Consider the following 24,683-nt stretch of genomic DNA (forward strand, 5'->3'; position numbering starts at 1 on the left):
AAGTCTCAGTAAACTTACCAGACTGGACATGGGCATGGGTTGTGAGACCTGGGCAAGGGCTGGAGGTTTGATTTCGCTCAGACAATTGAAATGGAGAATAAGGGGAGCAAAGTGAAAGTAGTCTATTTGAGTCTGTTCCTTGTGTGGTGGCTACAGAGTCCCTGGTAGTATGTGGGATTGGAATCAAGCAATATCCTAAGGAAGAGAGAGAGTCTCAGGGCAGGGGCCTATCCCTGGCAAGCAGCTGTGGTAATAGGGCAACAAGGATGAAGGAGGAAAGGAAGGACAATGCAGGTAGTCTACTAGGATCCACTTGATGTGGCTACAAAGTTCTTAGCAACAGGGAGGATTGGGACAGGCAAGTCTCAAGAGAAGGGAGCCAACTGATCAGGGTGACTAGAATGTGATGGAGGAAGAGAGGAGTGAAAACATAGGTAACCTACTTGAATCTACCTGTGTCTCTTACTTATACCTTTAAATCCCAGTACTCACAATTGTCTCATTAGTATATGTGTAAATGTGATATTTTGTGTCATAAATAAGCAATATTGAGCCAACTTAGTCTTGCGTTACAAAACTATGTGTTACAAAGGCATTCTTCTCCTTCACTACTTCCTTCCATGGTCTACAAAATAATGAGCTGACAGACTCAAAATTTGCTGGAATAGAACAGTCACACTGCGCAGGTGTTATACATCTTTTTTATGATAAATATGGAAAAAACTCATCAACTTGAAAGCATATGAAATAATACGCTGTACATAACAACCGCCAACATAAAAATTATTTAATATTTGAAAACTATGTACATATTAAGTCATGTCAAGGAAAGCCAAAGACTATGAATTTATGGTCATCAATGAAACATTTTAGTTGCTTATGAATCTCAACTCTGCATTTTTGAACCTCTGGATTATACAGTGACGAGAAGTTTTCTAGAGTCTTCTTCATCAAGAAGGATGAGTTATCCTATACTGAGCTTACTTCTCAGATCATTTTATCATGAAGCAGGGATACTCCTGACAATTGAAGAGTTTAAACAGAAGACGTTCCTGGCAGCTTCGGCATTCTCCATGCTAATGGAGGAGGACCTATGTTTCCAGATGGGCCTTTGCAAATAATGGCAGTGGAGATTGTGGGTAGAAAGCCAATAAAATTAAACAGAGGGAAGTAAATATGAGTAGAAATGATGAAGGCAGAGATTGAGACTATCAGCCAGGTATTTGAAAAGGGTCAAATCACCAATAATATTTGCTGAGCATCAATAAAAGTAAAACAAAATAAGACGAACCCATGAACTTCCAATTAAAATTCTATCCACTTAAGACACTTCTTTATGCCTATTACTGTTTGGGAAACCAATTGGATTTTCAAGGACAGGCGACTTTACCAGTAAATAAAATGATACCATTTTTCCTGATGACAAACAGAAAGGGGTGATCAGCTCTGAACACTGTGGATTCAGGGAGCTGCTTTTCAACAATGTCATTTTCTGTGGCAGCAGTGGCCTCGCTGCCCTCCTCTGTGACCTCTATGAATGATTTGTGCATTAGCTTTGAGATATAGAGACGACCTCCAGAAGCAATTCCAGAGAGGTCTGCTCTAGACTCATCAAAGATGTCCTGCAACCCTAGGGGCTTCAAGTGGCCTCTCATCTCATAATTCTTCTCTATCTTGAACTGAGGAAGAAACACCTCCACATACTGAGATTTCATTTTCCTCCTATTGGTCCACTCCATTAGATTCCGAAAGCTCAGTTTGCTTTCAACCTGTAGAGAGTTTTAAAAATTTGGAAACACATTGTTAGGAAGAGGATGAAATGGGAACTAGAGAAATGCATGGTTTTTGGTAATTATACCCTTCTGGGATTTTGTATTTAAGTACATGAATGAGATGTGGAAGGAATCCCAAAGAGAAAATGATTGAAAAGATTAGATCAAGTATTCATAAACAAGTTGCATGTTTAACTCACTATACTATGACAAGCCATAATTTATGTGTGATGTGTGATTTATGAATTTATATTATGACATGCCTGATATCTGCCCACATTGGAAAAAACAGAGACAATGTGGAATAATAAGTAGGCAAAACAGAACCAGGAGGGGTATGGGGATGCTTTGGAGGAAGAGGAAGGGGGAAATGATGTGATTATGTTACACACAAAAATTAAAAGAAATAATTAAAATTTATAAAAAGATTTTTTGGGTTTTTTTTTTTGAGACAGGGTTTCTCTGTGTAACAGTACTGGCTGTCCTGTAATTAACTCTTATCAAACAGGCTGGCCTGGAACTCACAGAGATCTGCCTGTCTCTACCTCTTGAGTGCTGCAATTAAAGTCATGAACTATCACTGCCCGACAAAAAAGAAAAAACATTTAAAATTATAATCGGAGTTACTATTTCTGTGAAGTATTTTAAAGTTAATATAATAAAATAGGAGTCAATATAAAAGGGAATGGTTTATCAAAGAAAAACAGAACTTAGTGATCATTCAGATAAGTGTTTTCTAATCATTTTCCCACCATGAAAGACACATAAGGTTTGAATAGCTTAAAAGCTAAACCAATGGAGAGCTGGCTCAGCAGTTTAATTCTCAGCATCCACGTGTTACAACCATCTATAACTCCAGTTCAAAGAATCTGATGCCTTCTTACTCCAAGGACACCAGGCATGTGTTTGGTGCATAGACATGCATGCAGGCAAAATACTCATGAACATAAAATAAAGTTCAAAAATAAAATAGTAAATAAACTCAGGTGGTCTGAAGCAAAAGCCCCGGGACCCCAGCTCTGGGGAATGGAACAATGGATCTCTCCTTTCCTCAGTAGGAAGCCTGAACTCACAGCTCTACCCAACACATGAGAAACAGAAGCTCAGAGGGTGAAGGATACACCTGGGGTACAAAGCAGGAAGCAATCTTGGCTCCACACCTAGAGTAAACACCTCTCTCCATCAACATGGTTGCTTCAAGCAATTCACAAGTAAATCTTGCCTGGTTTATAATGGGAAGGTTTACTTAAAATAAATAGTAGAAATAATATATACAGATACCTCTTAAATTCAGATGCCCTAGAATTCTAAAATACTTTTCAAATGCATCAAACTTATAATTTTATAAAGAACATGAATTTATATAGTCCAATTTAGTTCATTGGAAATTTCCATGTTTAAGTAATCTAGTTTTTAAATAGTCTATAATAACTTATTATTCTGAATTTATTTTTTTCTACTTGATTCTAGCCTTCTATAGTGTCAACTTTCTCTCATGCATGTAACACACTTGCACATACACACAAAATAGAAAATTAAATAACCAAAAGTACTCTACACACAATACTCCCCTGCAGGAAAAGGACAATGGTCACTTACTTGGGATAGGTCATTCCTTGGCAGCATGATGTACATGCTTATGTCACCATGATATTGGAGCTCGAGAACCTGCATGGGTGGGTCCTGAATTGTAGACATATTGAACCTCCGTTCTTGATGCATCATAGCAACTGCCTTTTCAGGACACTAGATATCAGATCACGAAGAAGTGTTTACAATCCCATATCATTGCACTTATTCATCAAGTACACAGGAAAATATGGATTTGGTCAGTAGACCTTGGAGATTTTCTGATATGTTTCAAGTGTTGGCTGTAGGATGTAGAGGTTCAGACTTTGAGGTAGTCCTTTATTTGAAACGTTTCTGTAGGTAACTTTGCATAAGGTGCCTCATATTTCTGCCTCCAGATCCTCATCTATATGATAGGAACGGCAGCAATCCCTGCTGTACTGGGCAGTGGGTACTCTGTGGGTTAATAGGTAGAAGATTGCCTTACACTCGGTGTCTCAGCTGAAATGTCTCTATTAAGCAGTGGGTAATGATGAAAGGTCAATAAATGAGTGAATTGTGTAGCTTTTTAATACAGATAATTATGTTATCAAAATCACATAATTTAAGAATGATATCTTAGAAAAATTAAAAATTGCTGCAAAGTGGTAGTTTACATCTCAATAACTTAAGGAGCATTCGAATTCTTATCTTGAAGCTATCACTCATAGATTTAGAAATACCACATAGGTGTAACAAGTTTTTTTCCTGTTCATATTAAAACAGACAAAATTGTCAACCTCTCTGTATGTCTATTTTTAGGACAAAATTTCTCCAGGGAGGATAGTTAATTCTGTGTCCTCAAACCAAAGGCCTCTCCTGCAAGTAAAATTGGCCTTTTGTGCTTCAGAGAGAGAGAGCACACATGGAGCAACAAATACCACATGCACCCATGGAGAGAAGTCGGAGTGGTCTTGTTCCAAGTAGGGTCTAGGATGGCTCAGCCACAGAATGCATGTCTACACCGACACAGAAAAAGTCACATTCTTACAGGTTATTTTGCTGACTTTTGATTGGTGCTTTACTTTTATTATCCTTGTTCCTCTTCAGTCACCAACTTTTAAATTATCAGCACCAACTGTGACCTTAGCAACCAAGACTGCATGGCCTACCCTATTAGGAAGCTGTCACACAAAGGGATGTGGACCAGCAGGAAGGGTTTTAAAGAAGAGGCCATTGTATGGTAATATGTTTCTTAAAGCTCCAATAGAATCCAAAAACAATCAGTAGACTGGATACTGTTTGCTGTGTCTATATTGTTAAAAGGGAGATGACCTATATAATCTATGAGGTGAAAAGCAGATGGAAGAAGCATGAAACAAAAATTCACTTCCAAATCCTGACCCTCTCAGCACTGGAGTGCTAACAAGATCTAAGTATAAGCATGATTTCAATCTCTTTTTTGCTATATGTAACAAATAAAGCTAACACTTAAATTGAAATCTACTTGCCACTATTTATCTGCATTTTACATAAAATACTGAGTGATTAAAATAAATTTTTATATATAATCTCACTTAATCATTTCAATCTGTGGGGAGTCCAACAGCATTTAGTCTTGCCGAAGACAATAATGCCACTTTTAGAATGCAAGAGAGGGATCTTACCACATTGGGCAATGCAGAAGAAATTGGTGCAAATATCACAGTTTTCACAAAGGAATAACTGGGGGGAATCGATAATGATAAGTACTTACTGTGGGAGACCTGAAACGGCACTTGAGGGTCTCGCTCTTGGTGAAGGCGGACTTCCATTTGCCTTTGAAGTAAACAGCATTCACCAGCACCATGACAGCCGAGGAACTGAGGCTGCTGCCACCTAACACCTTCTTGATTTTTCCTTTTGAAAATAAGTTGAAGGAAACAATGCTCATCTATATTAAAACAATTTTGAAATGTGCTCACAGACTATTAACAGGCATCACTTTCTTCTTAGATCATTACTATATAACATACTAGTAATAAATATGCCTGGTATTTTCTAAACCCTTTAAGGACAATATTTGATTTAACCCTCATAAAGTCTTTATGAAGTCCGTGCTGCTGTTCTTTCCGTTTCCTGTTGAGGGAAATGAAGCACAAGGACATTAGATGATCAATATAGTCACTCAATAGGAAGTCAGCTGCAACCATTGATATGACTGTGGAGTCTGCAGAGTCATGGACTCAGCCTCATACATCTGTGAAATGGCAAATCCTGCAATGAAGAAATTAAGCCTTACAGTAGACACTCAAATAAAGCCCGGGGAATCACATTTCCAGAATAAAACAGAAACTCGTGTCCTGAAAGGGCAACAGATAACTGTACTGAAAGAGTATGGGCCACACAAACATCAGATGAGATGAAACAGTTTGAGAAGTTCCTTGTAACGTATAATAAACTCACACAAATCTGATTTGTGAGGTGATAAAGACCTCACAGGACAAGTGAAGCCCTGAGGAGATCTCCTGTTCTGAGCACTGCCACAGACAAACTTTCAAGTGACCCTAAATGTAACAATGAGACTTCAGAAATATAATTCTCAGCAGAATGAAACCCTGGCAACCGATGTGGAACTCACTGGCCTGCAACAGCAAAGTCCTGAGGGGGAGCTTGTACTGCAAGTGGTGATTCATCAGTTCAAACCCGACAACACCAGATATTGCCACCACATGATGAGTGGAAACAGCTCAGTGCTTCCCAGAAATAATCAGTTATTATTATTAATCAATCAACTGTTGTTTAGTGACAGTGATAAGATCAATATTTGTGGAGAGCTTAAGATTAAGGTACTTGGTCACTTTACTTAGACCAATAAACCAATTTATCTATTAGACTTAGTTTTAAATACAAAATTATACCCAGCCTTGTGTGAGAGACAATTATATTACTAAAATAAAAATAAATGTAAATATTACAGAAGAAACAAAAAATAATGGTAACATGACTCCTACCTGGGAAGACAGTTCCCAAAATCCCTTCATGGCACTGACCAGACTCCTTTGAAACTGTGTCACTCCAAGTAGAATTTAATTCCATTCCATTAAAAAGGTTGATTCCTCCCAATTCACATTAATGAGACTGTTGTTAGTTATATCCTTTGTTCATGATGCTTAAGTTGTAGCAATGAAAGTTGTAGTGCATGTCATTTTGGACATACCCCATAAAAATAATTCCTTGTCTACAAAGTCATAATACTAACTATAATATCTGTTGACTTTCTAGGATTCATTGCCTGAAATTATCATATATTCACTATGGCTTTAGATGTAGATACCCAAGCCAACTTTACATCAGCCACAATAATTATTGTTATTTCAACAGACGTTAAAACACTTAGCTGGCTAGCCAACTTACATGGAGGTAATATTAAATGATCCTCCATAACTATAGCACAATAGAGTAAACAACCAAGAAAGCCACTCTTATACACAGTGCTACAGCAATGTGTAAGTATGGTGTGCTAAAAGAACACAAATTAAGAAAAACTGCCACTGAATAAGGCTGTCTCCTTGAGCTGAGAGAATTTAGGTGGCCGAAAGATGGCTCACACAGCAGAGACTGTTCAAAAATATAGAAATGTGGAAAAGAAAAAATACATGAAAAGAAATGTGCCCTGTTAGAGAACATTAACTAGATTGAGATAGGAAAGGTGTGAGGCAAAACCGGGCTATGAGAAAGTGTGATCCTCTGTAAGACTTTTGGATTATCCTGAATATGATAGAAAAATCTTTAGTTGGCTTTTAATGCACAAGGAAGCACACAGTGATAAATCATCAAACTTGTCATTATAAAGTGTGATGATTGCATTCTGCAAAGGAATAGAAAATAATACCTAGAATAATGGAGACAATTTGAAGTACTGAGGATGCTCTTTTTAAATCACGGGTATAGTTTATGCGCTGAATGCATATATTTGCTTATAAGAAGAAGGATGAGAAATATGTAAGTGGTGCAGATGGGAGGGAGTAATGAAATGACTTGACTATTGTTGTACAGAACATGACTCAGCTATCCCAAAATCACGCTGTGCCATTTCTTTAAATTCATAACTGCTATATTATTATATTTACGACTTTTAATAAGTAGTGAACAAAGACACAGTAATAATATAATGGTGAGTGAACAAAGGAAATGGAGAGATCATGTTCTTCCTCCAAGGAGTACCCATATGCTGCTAAACAGAGTGTGCACCACGTGGCTCATTGTTCTGAGGCAAAGCAAAACTCAATACATGAATAATATTCACAGTACAAAATGGAACCCACCACTAAGTAAATGAGTAATACCAGCTTTCAAGTCAGTTGATTAGCAACACAAAAGACTAACAGATTTCCATTTGTTTTGTGTTAGTGGAGAACTTTGTCTAGAATTCAGATTTTCATTGTGAAAAGTACCATAAAGAGTTGGCATTCTCTGAAGGTACAACCTTTGCCAAATGTTATCTTAATAAAGACTTTTTAAAAAATATGAAAATCAGTCAGGCAAATAGTCTTAAATAACAGCAATCATTACTTTGGATTAGGAGGGACTATATCTTACATGCCTAAAAATTCTCTTCTTTCAAGTAGAGATATCTTAATCTTTGCATACAACTGACAAATAGTGAAGAAAACAAAGTATTTTACTTGCCATGTGTCTCATTTTCAATCCATTTATTAATTTTATATCTGGTTTCTTCTATATCATTTGTAAAGTCAACTCTTTCCACTTTGGCATTGTATAACTTTTCAGCACAAGCAATGTAATTCTGCAAATAAGAATATTTGTAAATACCACCACAAGTAAAAAAGAAAAGAATTTTTTAATTAACTCTTCATTTTCACTGCCTCCAAAATGAGAAAGTATGACCAGAGTTATAGAAATAGGCTAGTAATGAACTTGATGGTCTGGATTGGGTTGGGAGATGATAATGTTCACTGCCTTGGCTTTAGCATTACCTTCTTATCATAAGTATTCTAGTGTCCCCGTTATCTGCATTCCAGCTAAAAGTCTTTAAAGGCTACTTACCACACATAAGATAAAGCCCCAAACTTGGAACACAGTCGACAAGGTTTTACAGCTCATTTCCCTAATTTCTAGTTATTTTCCTCTTCACAGTGTGTGCTCTTGTCACCCCAAAGTCTTTATAATTCCTTTAGAGTATCATCTGCATAGCCTGCCTTATTTCAGACCTTTGGACAATGCTTCTTCCACTCTAATGTTCCTTAGTGCCAGCAATCATCCCGCTTGTTTTCGAAGCATTACTTACTGTCTCTCCATAAGAGACAGCTTTCCTAGGTCCCTCCTGTGGCTTATAACAATGTCTTCACTTTCATTTTTCTATTTAAAGAAAAAAAATAGTATCTGAACACTTGTAGAGAGGACATTAGAATACTTTGATAAATATATTTAATATATAATTACAAATCATGGTTGTAAGTACCACCATCTCTTCAAACATAATCACAGATGTCCTAATCCTTGCATTTGAGATATTCCAATTCCTCCACAATACACTAAACTCTGTGAAGCTGAGACCATGCATGCTTTGTTTGTTACCATTCCTAGTGCAAAACATGCTGACTTCTACCTAATGTTTCTTCAAAAGTACTTATTTTTAATAAAGAGAAAATAGTTACCAAATTTACCAGTATTCTAAAAATATAACAAACACAGTTTTTTGGAACAAAGTTTTTGTATTTGTAAGAAAATATTTATTATAACTTATATTGATATATATTAGCTAGTAATTATCTTAGTAAATGCTAAACATTTTTCTGTACTAATGGTAAGGATTGATGAGGAATCTCTTGTCTCTCTACAGGATGAGATTACTGTAATCTTCAATTACTGCTTATTTCCCTCTGCTCATCTGTCTATTCATCTATCCATCTACCTACTCACTCACAGATACTAATTACAAAGATTAGTTTTAAAACTCCATCCACATCCTGAGACTTTAATATAGTAAGCATAAGCTCTCAGGAGGAAAAAAGACCAAGAAAGGCAGGAGTTGAAAAACTACACAGACACTAATGTAGTCTACCACTTCCAGGCAGCCTGTAAGATTTACAGGCTGGTAGGCATTTATGGATTATTCTTTAAGTTCAATTAACATGTTATATAAATCTCTTTTCAAGAGTATTGCATTTGAAAAAAGGAAATATTAGTGATTCAAACAAATTTATCTTTTTTTTTGTCCAAGTCCTAAACTCCTCTACAGCTGTGAGCTAATGGTGCTATAGTCATCTGTGAACAAAGCATTCCAGATTAGTTCCTCTGTCTTGAAAACAGAAGCATCCCTTCCCTTTCCCAGGAGAAACTTCCTATCATTAACCCTTTCTGTAAAAGCTGATTTTATAGAGCAACATGACAAATTTTACTTAGAGTATGTCTGGGAGGGTGTATGAAGTTGAAGAATCAGACTGATGACAGATTTCTACCTCAACATATGAGGGCGTCCTGCAGCTTGCCTGCTGGAGCTGGGATGATGACCATTTGACCTTGAACTACAACTGATACATGGCTTTTTCCTTGGTCTAGACAGTTATAACTTTTTACCTAGGATGTCTAGGCCATCTGCCTTGCCAATTGTAGATTTTCGGGCTTCTCTTTTTCCACAGTCAAGTGAGTTAAGTCCTTACCACAAATTTCTCTGCAGCCTGTTATTTCTGTCCTCAAGAGAACCCTGACTGAAGAACTCATTAGAAAGACATCCACCTATTTTCTCCTTGTCTTTTCCAACTCCTCTGTCACATTCTTTCCAGAGACAACAGGATTCCTACATTTTCTAACATCCAAAAATGTTTTTAAAACTCTGGTCATAAATGTCCTTTTATTTTCAATCTATTTCTTGGATTAATGTTTTAACGTTTTTCATAATAGACTGTGGTAGTTTGAATAAGAATGACACCCAGAGGATCACATATTTGAATGCTTAGTCTTTAGGGAGTGACATTACTTGGGAGGGTTAGAGGTATGGCCTTGTTAAGGAAGTGTGATTACTAGGGTGGGCTTTGAGGTTTCAGAATTCCAAGGTAGGCAGAGTAGCTTTATTCCTTCCAGATTCCTTTGGATCTGGATATAGAAATCTCACTTTTTTCTACAGCATCAAGTCTTCCTGCATACCACCTGCTCCATGCCTTGATGGCAATGGATTGAAACTCTGAAACTGCAATCAATCACCCAATGAAATTACTTTTGTGATAAGTTAACTTTCTAAACTATAATTTTACTAAATGTGTTTAGGAGTTGTAGGAGATTTTTTTATCAGACCTTTAGAGATAGACAGTTAGATAACAAATAGATAAATAGATATTATATATACATATAGTAGATAGGCAATTGATAAACAGTACATAGATTATACATAGATTGATTGATGATAGATGATATAGATGATAGGTAGATAGGTAAGTAGATAGGTAGATAGATAGATAGATAGATAGATAGATAGATAGATAGATGGTAGATAATAGGTAGATAGGTGATTGACATATAGACATATGTTAGATGATAAATCACTATCCTTTTGGACAGTTCAGCTTCCTTCTTGATTTGAATATCTTTTATTTCTTTTATTACTGTATTTAATATGTCAAATTTAAGTGATGAGAGTGGTCATCATTGTCTTATTACTGATGTCAGACAAAGCTCTTTCAGTTTTCCTTGAGTATATTTATTTTTGACAGTAATGTACATTCTATCTCTACATAATTTACTATACACATTTAGCTTTTAATACTTTTTTCTGTACCTGGTGAGGTGGTTATATGGTTTTAATCCTTCATTTCTCCCATGTGGCATATTCTACTTATTGATTTCTATGTACTGAACTATCTTTGTATCCCAGATATAAATTCTGCTTAGCCATGGTGAATGTTTCTTTTAATATGCTGTTAAATTGTATTTGCTAATATTTTATGAAAGACATTTAAGTTCATATTCCAAAGGGATCTTGGGCTTAATTTTCTTTTTTATCAGGGTTCTTATGAAGTATGGCAGTGTTCTTGAACAGCATGTCAGTGCTTTTGTGTAGTGTAGCCGTGTTCTTGTGTAACGTGGCAGTGTTCTTGTCTAAGGTGGCAGTGTTCTTGTGTAACGTGGCCGTGTTCTTGTGTAACGTGGCAGTATTCTTGTGTAACGTGGCAGTATTCTTGTGTAATGTGGCCGTGTTCTTGTGTAACATGGCCGTGTTCTTGTGTAACGTGGCAGTATTCTTGTGTAATGTGGCCGTGTTCTTGTGTAACATGGCCGTGTTCTTGTGTAACGTGGCCGTGTTCTTGGGTAACGTGGCCGTATTCTTGTGTAACATAGCAGTGCTCTTGTGTAACGTGGCCGTGTTCTTGTGTAACGTGGCCGTATTCTTGTGTAACATAGCAGTGCTCTTGTGTAACGTGGCCGTGTTCTTGTGTAACGTGGCCGTATTCTTGTGTAACATAGCAGTGCTCTTGTGTAACGTGGCAGTGCTCTTGTGTAATGTGGCAGTGTTCTTGTACAAAAAATCCCTAATCTTCAGTTCACGGTTGTTTACATTTGTTCTTTTTTATCTCTTTAATTTCTATAGGCTATATTATTCTTGCTTACTTCCTTCTATAAATGCTTAGTATGCACATCTTTTTCTAATTTATGTTGATGTAATATCTGGTTCCCATTTGTTTTTGTTTTTTTAAAAGTATGTATTAACTGCTAGGAATCTATTTATTAAATTTTCTTTTTTGCAGCCCTTAAGCTTTGGTGTATTATTTTTTTCAATATATTTTCAATTTTTCATTTTAATTTTTTTCTTTATTCTTGGTCTACTATCTAGAACTATTTTGAATTTGAATTTTCTTTTTACAATTTCACACATATATACAATGTATTGTATTACTGTTTAACTCATATTACCCTCTCTGGTCTTCCTTCATCTCCCTCTGAGACCTATATTCTTCCCAACCTGTTCCATTTTAGTTTCATTGTTTTGTCCTAATGTTTTTTTAATTTAGAATTACAAGTAGGGAGAAGACTAAATAGATCACATCTAGTGATGAAATATGAATGTTGGGGAAAAAGCAGCATCAAAAAATGACCTAATGCCTATTGGTATTGCTCATTATAAAAGAACAAAGAAGAAAACATTTAGAAGCATAAAGCATTGTGCTCATTTGAGGGCTTACACTGTATAATGCTGAGCTTGGCATTGAAGGGAAGAATGACCTATCTCACATCTATAGAAAATCACAAAGGTAAGAGGGACTACGTTGGGAACACATAAACTACATGAGTACATCACTTCTTTCTATATAAAGATAGTAGATTGAAAATAAATACAATACAATTAGAATCCTCAAACAACTTCAATTTCAAGGATCAATGAAAACAATAATATACAAGAAGACAATTATAAAGCAACCAGAAAAGATGAAAAATTGGGAGAAAGCACCTATTTCTATAAAAGCATAGAAGGAGAAAGTTCTAGGAAGTATATTAACTATTCAGAATAGGTCACAAGTGAAGGCCTAGCTGAGACAGAAGACTGTGTGATGCAGTGGCCATTGGTGTGTTAACAACTGTACATTTAAAGCTATCTGTAACTATCATTTAGTAGGCTGGGCACAATCACTGAGGAAATATGCCGCAGTGATCTGGTTTGCATGGCTGCTTGGAGAAGAATGACATTGCTTAAAAATGGTTAAGGAATGGATCCTAGAGGAGTGAGTTATGACAATAAATACATTTGAGAAAGGGGAAAAGTAAAATGATTGAATGATTCAGGAGTTGAAGAATTGATGGAGCTGTTAAAAGAATAAGAAACATAGGATTTTGTAGTCAGAAAACAGCAACATACTATTGAAATTTCAGAAGGGAAATAGCTTTTCATGTTCTTGAGTTTCAAATACGTTTGGAGATTAAATTACTAACATAGCATGGGGAGAAGGCTGAGAAACCATACAGAAAATTATGGGAAGAGCATACACTAGGGTAGAAAGTCCCAGTCCACAGTAATACTGACAATATCTAAATCATAGCAGAATTTGGGGGATGTGGAATGTCATTTACAGAAATCTGACCCAAGACATAGAAAAAATTAGAAAAGCAAAGAATTTTAGTAATGATTTTATTTTTTAATGTAATATTCTTCACATGTATAATTTATTATTTATTATCAGATAAATATTTTATCCATATCAAAATAATAAAAAGAATATTAATAAAACATAGAGTTAGAAATAACCTAGCTTTGAGCTGATGACTAAATTCATTATTTTTAAGTTCAAAAATATATTTTCAGATTCACCAGCTGGGGGACTGAACCAATAGCTCAGAATTTAAGAGTACTTCCAGGTGCTCTTCTAGAGAACCCAAGTTCAGTTCCTAGCATCCATGTTGAATGTACCATAAGCCTGTAACTACAGCTCTAGTGGATTCCATGATCTCTTCTGACCTCTTTGGGCAATTGTACTCATGTGTGTATATCCCCAGGACAACTCATATATATAGACATTATTAAAAAGAAAAGGAAAAGTAAGAATAATTAACTCTACTTTGCATGTTTGAGAGGACAAATAATACCAAAGATGCTTGATAAAGCCTCAAGGAATCATATTATTTTATATTTACCTAGAATTACACATAATGTGTATAATATATACATATATACTTATATATTAAGGGTAGTTAAGTCCCTTGATCTAGCAGTGCTTTTTACAAAAACTGGACTAACAAAAATCCCAGTTCCAGGCATGACAACCATCTTTTGAATCACAGTCACACTGTGTCACAGTGACACTGATCACAGTAGTCCACCTGATTTCTAAAATAAGATAAACTATTGGTGTAATCCTTGCTTGTCTCTCAGGGGTTGAGGGTGGGTTGCTATTCCTGAAGACACACACACTTAGGACTCAGATGATTTGATTTGAGCTAGATCTGAGTAGAAAGCCTCTTCTCTACAGTCTAACTTTCAGTAATCTAGAAAATACTATGCAAGTCACCAAGGGGAGGAAAAAAATTAAACAGTCTGCAACAACCAAGAGCCAACCTAATGGCCAGCTAGGCAATATATACATAAAGGTGCAATAAGTGGCACTCACATGTTGATGGTAAACAAGAGCTTTCTAACTAAACTTAAGAACCCCTCGACAGGAGAGAAATCATGTCCAGTAGTGAAAACCTAGCCAGTTTCCCAGGGCTAGTGATTTCAGAGACATTAGAACAGAATCTATTACCACCACTTTACTAGATCAGCATAATTCAAGACTACATTATAAATCTTATCCTTATACTCTAGATAAGTGTAAACACCAACCCTCATCAAAAGAAGCTTTCCTTTACAGCAAATGAAGACCATTATAGAAAACAGCTGGGTGTAATACAGAGACCAAGAGATCATGGGAAGCCCGGACCCAACAGAAACATCTCCTGTATCTATGACTTAGGGAACATCTACAAAGAGTGGGTAGAAAGACTGGAAGAGTCAGAATACCAAGAAGTCTTTTGTGAAATAGTCTCTTTTAGAAATGACTGCATAAAAAGATTGGGACAAAGGAAATATTAATGGAAATATGAACCTGAAAGGGGGAAATTTTGTAGGAGCTCACCCCTTGACAAAGAACTATGGATAATTAATGACTTCTGAGAGAAGAAAAATGAGCCTCTCCCGTGGATTATCCTGTTTATTGGTTGTTCAATGCAAAGAGGTCACTCTTGAAGCAATATACACACAAGCAATATACATGCATATTTGTATGTACATAACTATAATAATCAAATGCTATCAATTTGAGAATGAGGAAGGTAAAAGAACAGCTGGAGGTAGGGGACTTGGGAGGGACCAAAGGAAATAAATTGAGGGAGGAAAGTGACATAATTCTATTTTGATTAAAACCAATGATTGATGGAAAACCTTGTTAGCCAACCATCTTTAAGAGGTGGGTCTTAGTTAAGGCATGGCTTCGCTGGGACCCAGGATAAAAGGTATGCACCTCCACATGTGCCCTCTCTATGCTTTTTTCCATAGGACATTGCTGTGCTTGGATTTCTCATTTCCTGTTTTGTGAGTTTTTCCCTTATAATGAATAAAATGTAGTTGTTTTATCCTCAGCTATCCTGGTTATTTCTACAAAGGATCTCTCCATTTCCCATATTCTTGACCCAATCTTGCCTTCACTGTGCTTCTTAGTGTGGTGTGTTTTCATCCCATGAGTGTCAGGAAAAAGAAAAACATGAGGATTGTTGTATGCAATAGCACAGGAGACAAATAAACTCTCCGTTTAAATGATTTAGCATTCCCTTAAGAATGTGTTAGCAATCTGTGTAAGAATAGGAAAATCAAATATGATAGACACACAGAATGGTTCTCTTAAAATGTCATAAAAAACTTTTGGAATGATGGAAAAACAAAAAGTGGCCTAATACTTCCTAATTGGCAGGAGACCAAAGGATTTGGGAGTGGTTCTGGGGAGGGGCAAAGAATTTCAGTGGGTGACAGCTGAAGGAATAATGATTGGGTGGGACACAGAGAGTTGGCAAAGATGCAGGTCATTAGCCTGGTGATGTCACTGAGACAGAGTTTTATGGATGGTTGTGTGAAGAGTGGAGAAGTGTAAGTCCCAGAGAAATACAGGCACATGGTTGCTTAATAGTCCTAATCAAGTGAACAGCTTCTGGTAGTCACTGCACCAAAGGTTCCAGAGCAGGATGAGTGTGGTAGCTTAGAGACTATAATCTGGACCTCGTGGCCTTCAAGTAGGCAGGGTGTAGTGATGATGCATTGAGTACCAGTGCCATTCAGAAATATTAGTCAGTTGACCTATTTCTAATGCTTAGTGAGTCTGAGCTTCTCCTCTGCCCATATCTGTAAAGGCTGGCCTTATCTACACCTCCTTAGGAAGAACTCATGTACAGACAATCTCACTGAGAACAAACAACTAAAAAAAAATGAGTAGCATGGCTGAGAAAGAAAATGGTGGCAAGGGGAGACAACTCACTGGGAATGATGCATAGCCCTGAAGTTCAAAGGAAGCAGTGGTTTGTCTCTGAGCCATGGACTCCCCTGCATATCCCTCCTTAGAACTTTCAGTTATAGCTGACATCACACCTATGCCACTAGCCTCTATGTCTGAAGTGCATCAGTTGGACCACACTGAATATGTGGGTTCACTGGATCACAAGGTAATATTTTGAAGACCACAGTGGAAGCAAGAATAATAAAATAACTTTTTTCATGGCTTATAAGAAGATAGAATACATTATTCATGTAGTAGATGGAACAAGATTTACATCTAGAGTAGATGCAACCTTCTGAGATAAACAGTTTTACCCACCTTATGAAAGTCAAACACTTTTTCTGCAAAAAGTCCATTGACAATGCTGAGTTCATAATCCTTATGGGATGAGTTTATGTCAGTGAGAACTCTTTTCAATTGATGCTGCAATCCTGACTATCAAACAGAGGGACACAAATTCAATCTCATACTGAAAAGATGAATAATATCACTTACACATGAAATAAATCATGTCTATTATTCTATATAAGCACTGGAAAATATTGCTACAAAAGCAGCAAGCAAAGCATCATATATATGATCAGTGTCTTTACCCTTCCTCATCTTATTGTTTGCAATCAAACTGAACAACTTAGTGAAATAAAGTTATCAATAGGAAGCTATCAATTAGTTCGAGATCCATATTAGTTCATTAATTAACTAGTGATTGAATTTATTAAATATTTAACTAAATTAATTAATTTAATAATTTCACTTAACTGTAAAGGACAGAAGAGAAAGGCTGATTATCAATATTTTACTACAACCTGGCAAGCAAACAAATTGGTAAATTAGTAATTAAATTATCAAAATTATGTTTGTTTTTTATATAATTAAACATGAAATTTGGGGGTTTGAAATGGATCTCTTTGTTTTATCTGGATAGAAAACCCTAAAACATGTTCATAAGATAGAATTTTTCTTAAACTGAATTTCTAATTGACTTTTTCTTTGAGGAACATGTTGTCTTTACCTGGTTGTTAGAGCAGTCTCCTTGCCTTGATGGGGCGTTAAAGTAAAGTGCCTGCAAACATGATACACAATATTATCAGAATCAGGATACATGCAATGATCAGTTAGCAAGAAGTTTTGAAAATAAAAAAAACTTATTTCTAACAATGCTCATGAAGTGTCACTTCAATATCGCCAGTATCTGAGAGCTCACTCTATCATGCCTCCAAATAAATGCCAATGGCTCAGGCAGAAATCTCTTCTAGTTTCCATCTTCCTTTCCTTTTCTTCCTGTTTCACATACTAACTTATCTCAGACATAATTGTGGGATTTCAATAAATTTAGTAAATATCACAGTGATATTTGCTTCCTCTAAATGTTCAGTGCATATGGACATTGCCATATTCTATCTTAAAAGTCCCCAGAGTTCATGCGTTATAGTCTTAGTTTCCAATGCTTTGGTTTGAAGTGACAATTTTGAAAGGGGTCGAAGCATTAGAACTCTAACTTCCCTCAGTGGTTTAACCTAGTTCTGGATTTCTGGTTTTGTGGGTTCTTGGGAAAGGAATTTGTTACAAGAGAGAGCTTTCTCAATTTGGTCCCTTGCTGCAGTGAGATGAGGATCAGCAAAGCAACTGTGGGTGGAAACCTCTGAAACTGTGAGCCTTAGTATCTTAAATTTTATTTTCTCTAGTATTTTGACACAGCAGCAGGACATTTGTACTGCAGATGCACATAGTTAAACTCAATAGTTTTCACTATGTTCTACTGAAACACTAGCACAGTAGTCACTACAAGAATTGCAGGATAAGACAATAGTATTTTGGGAGCTGTGGGACACCCAAGCCTTACTTTGGAATAACCTGGTGGTTCGTTGGAGCATTTGGGTCAGTACTCATTACGTCACCAATTCGTGGGTTTGTTTAATGTTTCTTTAAGTCTTACCTACCAGTTTCTGCCTTCATTCTCATTATTTAAATGAATTCTGGAACATGAAATTCATTAACATTTTCTATCAACTATAATTTCTACATGTCTTCAAATTCCACCTTACAAAGTAGTACTGTTTTAATTTGTCATGTCCTCAGACAAAGTATCATCACCAACTGAACATTGAACTATTCCTTCCCTCATCATCGTCTGCTCCCAGTCTTCTGAGATTCTCCACATACAAACTTTCTCCAATATTCAAGTTATTAATAATAGCAACTTTAAAATTATTTGAATACATGCCTTGTTTTTCCTAATAAATGCCTTCTCAGTGCAGAAACCCAGGCTTTGGCTCACATTCTGTCTTATTCTTCATAGCTACATGTTCTCTTAAACCATGCATATATTAAAAAAATTATTTCGGGTATTCATTTGTGTTGACAAATTAAATAATATATTCTTAAATCAAATGTGATTTTAATTTGATAAGGGGCAGTTTTGACTGATAGAAGATAATCTTGTGGTAGTATACGTGTGGTTATGGCTGCTTCATCTCCGAAGCTTCTATCAAAGTCCATCTTCCAGCCTGCTCCCATTCTCCCCACAACTTGCCTTCTGCATTATTATGGAATCTTGACTAGGGCTAATTTTGGTAGCTTCTGGTAGGGGGTTCTCAGACTTTTTCTGTGTAATTCAAGATTGTGTCTACAAAGTTTAAGAAATTCTTACATGCCTCAAGTTTGGAAATTTTAATATTAAAGGATATTGTTAGAATAGAAATATGTTGCATTTATAATTGAATAAAAATGAAAAATTAATATCTTATGCCCAATTCAAAACTTCCTTGTGATGTCAAGTTTTAAAAACCATCATAGAGTTAAAATGCACTTTTGATTATCTTTAATTCCTCACAAAGAGAAATTTGTTTCAACGGTGAGTAATCATGTATGACATGCTCAGTTATAAAGTTCTCTCAATGTTTACTAAAAACCTATGGGACCTGTGAGCTACAGATCCTAGGAAACTTCTGATTCAGTAGTTAGTTCTTAGGATTTTCTTGTCTTAAATCTCTAAGCTTGATAAACTGCTATGGTGAGGGCTTGACACTCAAGGGTTCATACCATAGAAATCCATCAGAGAATGCTTGTCCACACATGCTAAGTAGAAAGTAAACAACAACACATGACATTGAAGTAATGAATGTGTTAGTCTTAGTTAATCATTCTATAATATATGCAAAGATCAATACATCACATTGTACTTCATGGATATACTTACATATATAACTTATTGTTTTTTAGCTAAATTTTTATTTTAAAGTTGAATTATTATTATTACTATGATTATTATTATTATATTACAAAGAGCAATCTTGATTAGATAAAATATGAAAGTGAGACCTGGTGATTTGTGTGTGTGTGTATGTGTGTGTGTGTTAGCTCACAGAAAAGTTAGAGTTGCATGTAGTGTTGGCTTGGGTAAATTACAGACCGTGCATTGGGATAAGTACCATGAACTGGAAATTAGAGTAAACTCAATAAATATAAAATCAAAGAAATTTTATCTATTTTATATGTTCTAGAGAAACAGCTTAATAATGAATTATTTAATTTATGTAAACACTAAAAATAAAAAATATTTTAAAATGCATTTAATCAGCTAGGAAGCAGATATAGCATTAATTATCTAGGCATTATTATGTAAAAGTGAAAGACAGCCAATGATATCTAAGAAATATTAGATCTGAAAGTCAATCATAATTTCAGCAATAGTTTATGATCTTACGACTGTGTGAACTTAATCAGGATTAGACTTTTATTCTTTTCCAGTGTGGCTCTCACAGCCCTTTCCAACAACTGCTTCTGTGCCCAAGTCTTTATAGATTTTGATCTAGATATCTGAAATGCACAACCTTCCTTCCCCTCAGAAGTGGGAAAATGTCCTGCTCATATGGTGACTGGTTATGGTATTTTGGAGGGACAGCCCAGAGGCTGCTGGAACAACTTACTTGTTTCTCCAACAGCTAATAAGAAAAGTTAGATAACTGCTAGCTGGTGTGGATCAGTCCTACAGCTCAGCTCGTGACTCCTGGACTCTTTCCCATAAGAAACAACAGATAATGTCCTCTTTTCTCAGACTGTGGAGCTATTCTGAAGCTCAATATGGAAGTTGTATATGGAAATTTAAAGAAAATGGGCAGTGTTAGTATCTCTGTGAAGGCTTTCCTCATTGGACTCTTAATTACCCTATTGACTAGGTGAAGACGAAACAGCTCAGAAATAAGTATGAAGTCTTACAAAGACTCTATCAACCTTAACTTCAATAGGCTATAGACAATTGGAAACTGTTCTTAATCTGGTATGGTAATGTGAGATACATCGAGGATAGAAAAAATCAACAAATCAAGTTTGATATACAGATCAACAATTATTTCAAGTTTGCAAGTTGGATCTCTGCAGACATCAGGGGACAGCTTCAGTTTTACATATTAACTCTTGTATTGTTTTCTCCCTAGCACTGAGCCCCGACGATGAACAACATCAAATTCCCTTTCTCATTCAGAATTGGCCAAACTCATGACTTTCTGGGGAGAAAGATCAAATGTGAGAGAAGCAATCTACATCAGGCAAAGGAGATGAGAAACATTCACTCTTCTGTGCTGGGATGAATAGGAAAGTCAGAGCTAAGTGAACAACATGAGGCATATATACAACTTTCTAAACAGTTCTACTTTCTGTCTTTTTCAGGGAATGGAAGTTGTCTTCAGAGCATTTACACGGCAAAACCTCAAGTGTGCTGATTTTTGACATCAGTCCTGTAAAAGCCCAAACTCTGAGTAGTAGAGGCCTCACATGAGCCAGAAATGCCAACCTCAATACAGCATTGTAACATGAGATGATGGAGGAAGGTCATTGGTTAAATAAAAAGAAACTGCTTGGTCCTCATTGGTTAGAAGATAGGTGGGAGGAGTAAAAGAACAGAATGCCGGGAGGAAGAGGAAGTGAGGTCAGACTCGACAGCTCTCCTCTTGGGAGCAGACGCCTCAGAGAGAGATGCCATGCCCCGCTCCCGGGCAGACACACACAATGAAGCTCTGACCTAGAATCTTCCCGGTAAGACCAGTGCTCACAGATTATTAGAGATGGGTTGACCGGTATATCAGAATTAGCCAGTAAGGGCTAGAGCTAAAGGGCTCTAGTTAAGCAGTGTTTAAATGAATACAGTTTGTGTGTTGTTATTTCGGGGCAAAAGCTAGCCAAGCAGGCGGCTGGGGTGTTGGGGACGCAGCCCCGCCGTCCTTATTACTACAATGAGGGTCATCTTGTTGGGGTTTCTGTCCTGCCCAGTTCCCACAGCCAGTAAGCCCCAAAGAAATTACAGAGGTATATATTAATAGTAAACTGATTGGCCCATTAGCTCAGGCTTCTTACTAACTCTTATAACTTATATTAACCCATTATTCTTATCTATGTTAGCCACATGGCTCAGTACCTTTTTCAGCAGGGCAGGTCACATCCTGCTTCTTCAGTGTCTAGACAGGACTGTAGGAAGAGCTTTCTTCTTCCCGGAATACTCCCGTTCTCATTGCCCCCCTCTACTTCCTGTCTGGTTGTCCCACCTATACTTCCTGTCTGGCTACTGGCCAATCAGCATTTATTTAAAACATAATTGACAGAATACAGAATTGTCCTGCACCATAGTGTGTCAAAAAGCAAAGAAGTTATAGAGTTTGGAGAAAGGATTGATTAGACCTACAAGTTTGACTAAAGACATTTCTACTATAAAGAGACAGCAATGCCAGGTTAGGGAAATGGCTCCCTGGGTAAAGTACTTGCTTCTCAAACATGAGAACTTGAATATAAATCTTCAGAACCCACATAAAACTGGGGTGCAGGAACTTCCTAGTCTATAGTTCCAGCACTTCCCAGTTGGGAAGTGAAGAAAGGACAATCTGAGTAAGCTTGCCCCCTGCTGTCCTGGCATTATATGGTGGATATAAGCAATAGATATCTCAAAGAAGTGGAAAGTAAGGACCAGTACTTCAAGTTATCTTCTCACCTCCACATGTATGCCATGGTTCACGTGTACCAGCATTATACATACATGAAATACACAAGACAATATTTCAAAAAAATTTAAAATAAAATAATGAAAGTGAACAAAACCAAGCTGTGGTTCTTTGAGCATCAAGAGAATAATGACCATTGGTTGTTTGACAGTGCTTTTCATAGACATGTACAAGGAAGTTATGAATTGCAACTTCATTGGTTGAACCTGAGCTTCCCTGAAATGTAAACACAGGGTCTATAGTGCCAATGAGAATATGCTGTACAGAGACGTTAACTGGGGCAGGACTAAGGCCTGATGCAATAGACTAAAAGTTGGCAGGAACGAACCATAAATGGCTCTATAGATGTAGTTCGTGTTTTCATCTCGTGTTTCTTGTGGGATGGTGTGATAGCAGCAGCTATAGAAAGTCGTGCATGAGACAGAATGATGAGGCTATAGATATCAGCAAGGGGACTCCAGCAGACAGTGGCTGTTCCCCAGGATGCAGCTGAGAAACCATTCTTGAAAGGCCATGGAGTTTGACTCACAGGTTTGACATCTAACGCCATACAGCTGGCATGGTAATCTCACCATAAAAACAAAATAATAACAACACTTCGGTGTGTTATTGAGAATACCAAATAAAACCATATTTGTGGGGGTTCTTCCAGAGGTTACAGCTGATGATGTCATCAACAGGTAGTTGTCACTGCTGGCACCTTATGTGGTCCTCTGTGGACTCCGCTGTAAATTTCTCTGTCTCCTAATAAACTGCCAGTACCCAACTCAGCTGCCCACTAACATCAGACTTATTGAGTTAGGCAGAGAAAGAGAAGAATTGTTGCAGTGTAAATGACAGACACAAAACACCCTCAACAACACTGAACTAAAACAATAAGTACAAATGTCGTCAGAAATGGGTGGCTTCTAAACCTGCAAGGCAGCTGCTATTGAATGGCAGAATTTCTCTGATGATTTCCTAGGAGATGGGAAGGAAACATTAACCATCACAGTTCAGAGCTGTACAAGGGTATGTTAATAAACACTTGCTGGCGGTGGGAAAGAAGGTGGTGATTGTAAATACTGTTTAGGTAGCCTCCTATTATCTGGTGTATATGACTGTCATTTGTGTACAGGTGATCAGTGTCTAAACTAGGGCATCAGACTGTGGCTGAACACTTGTCTAGCAAGTATAAAGGTTCCATACCCAACACCACAAACAAAACAAAACTAAAATGGGATGCTCTGCCAAGTTCTATCATACCTAATCCTACTCATACCTAAACCTACTCATCCAGTGGTGTTTAAGCATTATTGTGTGCTTAGAGAATGTCCTAAAACCCAGAGAGCTGGCCCACACCTAATAATTTATTCCATAAGCTGTCTCATTGATGCAGCTGCTACTAGCAAAGGAAAGGACTTTTAGAGGCAATGTGCTCAGTAAAAGCATATGAGATTTATTTCTGCTTCTTCCCAACTAAAACCAAGACCTGCAAGTCAAGCCTAAGGCTTAGCATGATATATTCTCTTAAAGAAAACAGTTTACCTCTATGAATGATCGGGAAATCCAACACTGACCTTGTCAATCTGATGTGCACAGTCACCTCGAGCACCCAGACGGATTAGGGTCAGGGCAGTGAAGAGGCTCAGGGAAGAGAAGAATACATTTCCATTTCCTTGACAGTTATCCATTTCTCTGAATAAGTCGAAGCCAAATTCTGCATTTGCTGCAGCAAGGGAGGCCATTGTGAAACCCAGTGTTGCCTAGAGGTCAATGGAGAGTTAAATTATCTCAGAGCACATTTGTTTGTATGTTTGTTTATTATTATTAATTCAAAGCTTCATTTCTTCACCCTTGTGCACAATTACTAAATAGATGGAAACAGGAAGAAATGATTCCTTTGGTCCTGCATCCTTGGTTCTAACACTCTAAAATTTGCTTGGCAACAATACAGAATACGTTCCTTTTCCTCACCCTTACACAGCAGAAAAACCAAGCTCTCCTATTTGCATTGTGAGTATAATCCTAATTTTTTCCTTGATGGGTGCTCTATCCTCAGTGGTTCTTGCTGACCTGTTTTCAAGATGCACATTCATGCACTTAGTAATTTCAGATAGCCTGTAAACTAAACATATGACTGACTGCGAGAAATCCTCTATCCTCACAGTCTGCTCAACATAAACGTTGTTTTCTAAGCCACCTTTTATCATACCATTTCCTCATACTGGCCCCTCATGGTCTCTATACATATTCCTAGGGTCATTGTTCACCGTGATTTTTTGAACCATCTTAATTTTAAACACAGTTCATCTTTGGTCTTGTAAATATATTTGCCTTTTGAAAGATAATTTTCTGATTTTTTAATTTTTTATTTATTTAAA

At 36.8% G+C, this 24,683-nt stretch overlaps 1 protein-coding gene across 2 annotated transcripts; it reads right to left on the minus strand.

Moving 5' to 3' along the window:
• Positions 1–1,370: 1,370 nt before the first annotated feature.
• Positions 1,371–24,047, minus strand: Serpinb7 (serpin family B member 7). 2 transcript variants are annotated; one of them, XM_075987380.1, is made up of 7 exons: positions 23,880–24,047; positions 17,343–17,393; positions 16,649–16,765; positions 7,992–8,109; positions 5,077–5,219; positions 3,372–3,518; positions 1,371–1,769 (listed from the first exon to the last, which is right to left on the minus strand). In XM_075987380.1, the coding sequence occupies exons 1-7, from the start codon at positions 24,045–24,047 to the stop codon at positions 1,371–1,373; spliced, it is 1,143 nt and encodes a 380-aa protein (XP_075843495.1). The 2 variants fall into 2 exon arrangements, with proteins under 2 accessions (XP_075843495.1, XP_075843496.1); XM_075987381.1 differs by lacking the exon at positions 17,343–17,393.
• Positions 24,048–24,683: the final 636 nt, after the last annotated feature.

This window comes from Microtus pennsylvanicus, chromosome 10, assembly GCF_037038515.1.
Source record: "Microtus pennsylvanicus isolate mMicPen1 chromosome 10, mMicPen1.hap1, whole genome shotgun sequence".
Classification (NCBI taxonomy): domain Eukaryota; kingdom Metazoa; phylum Chordata; class Mammalia; order Rodentia; family Cricetidae; genus Microtus; species Microtus pennsylvanicus.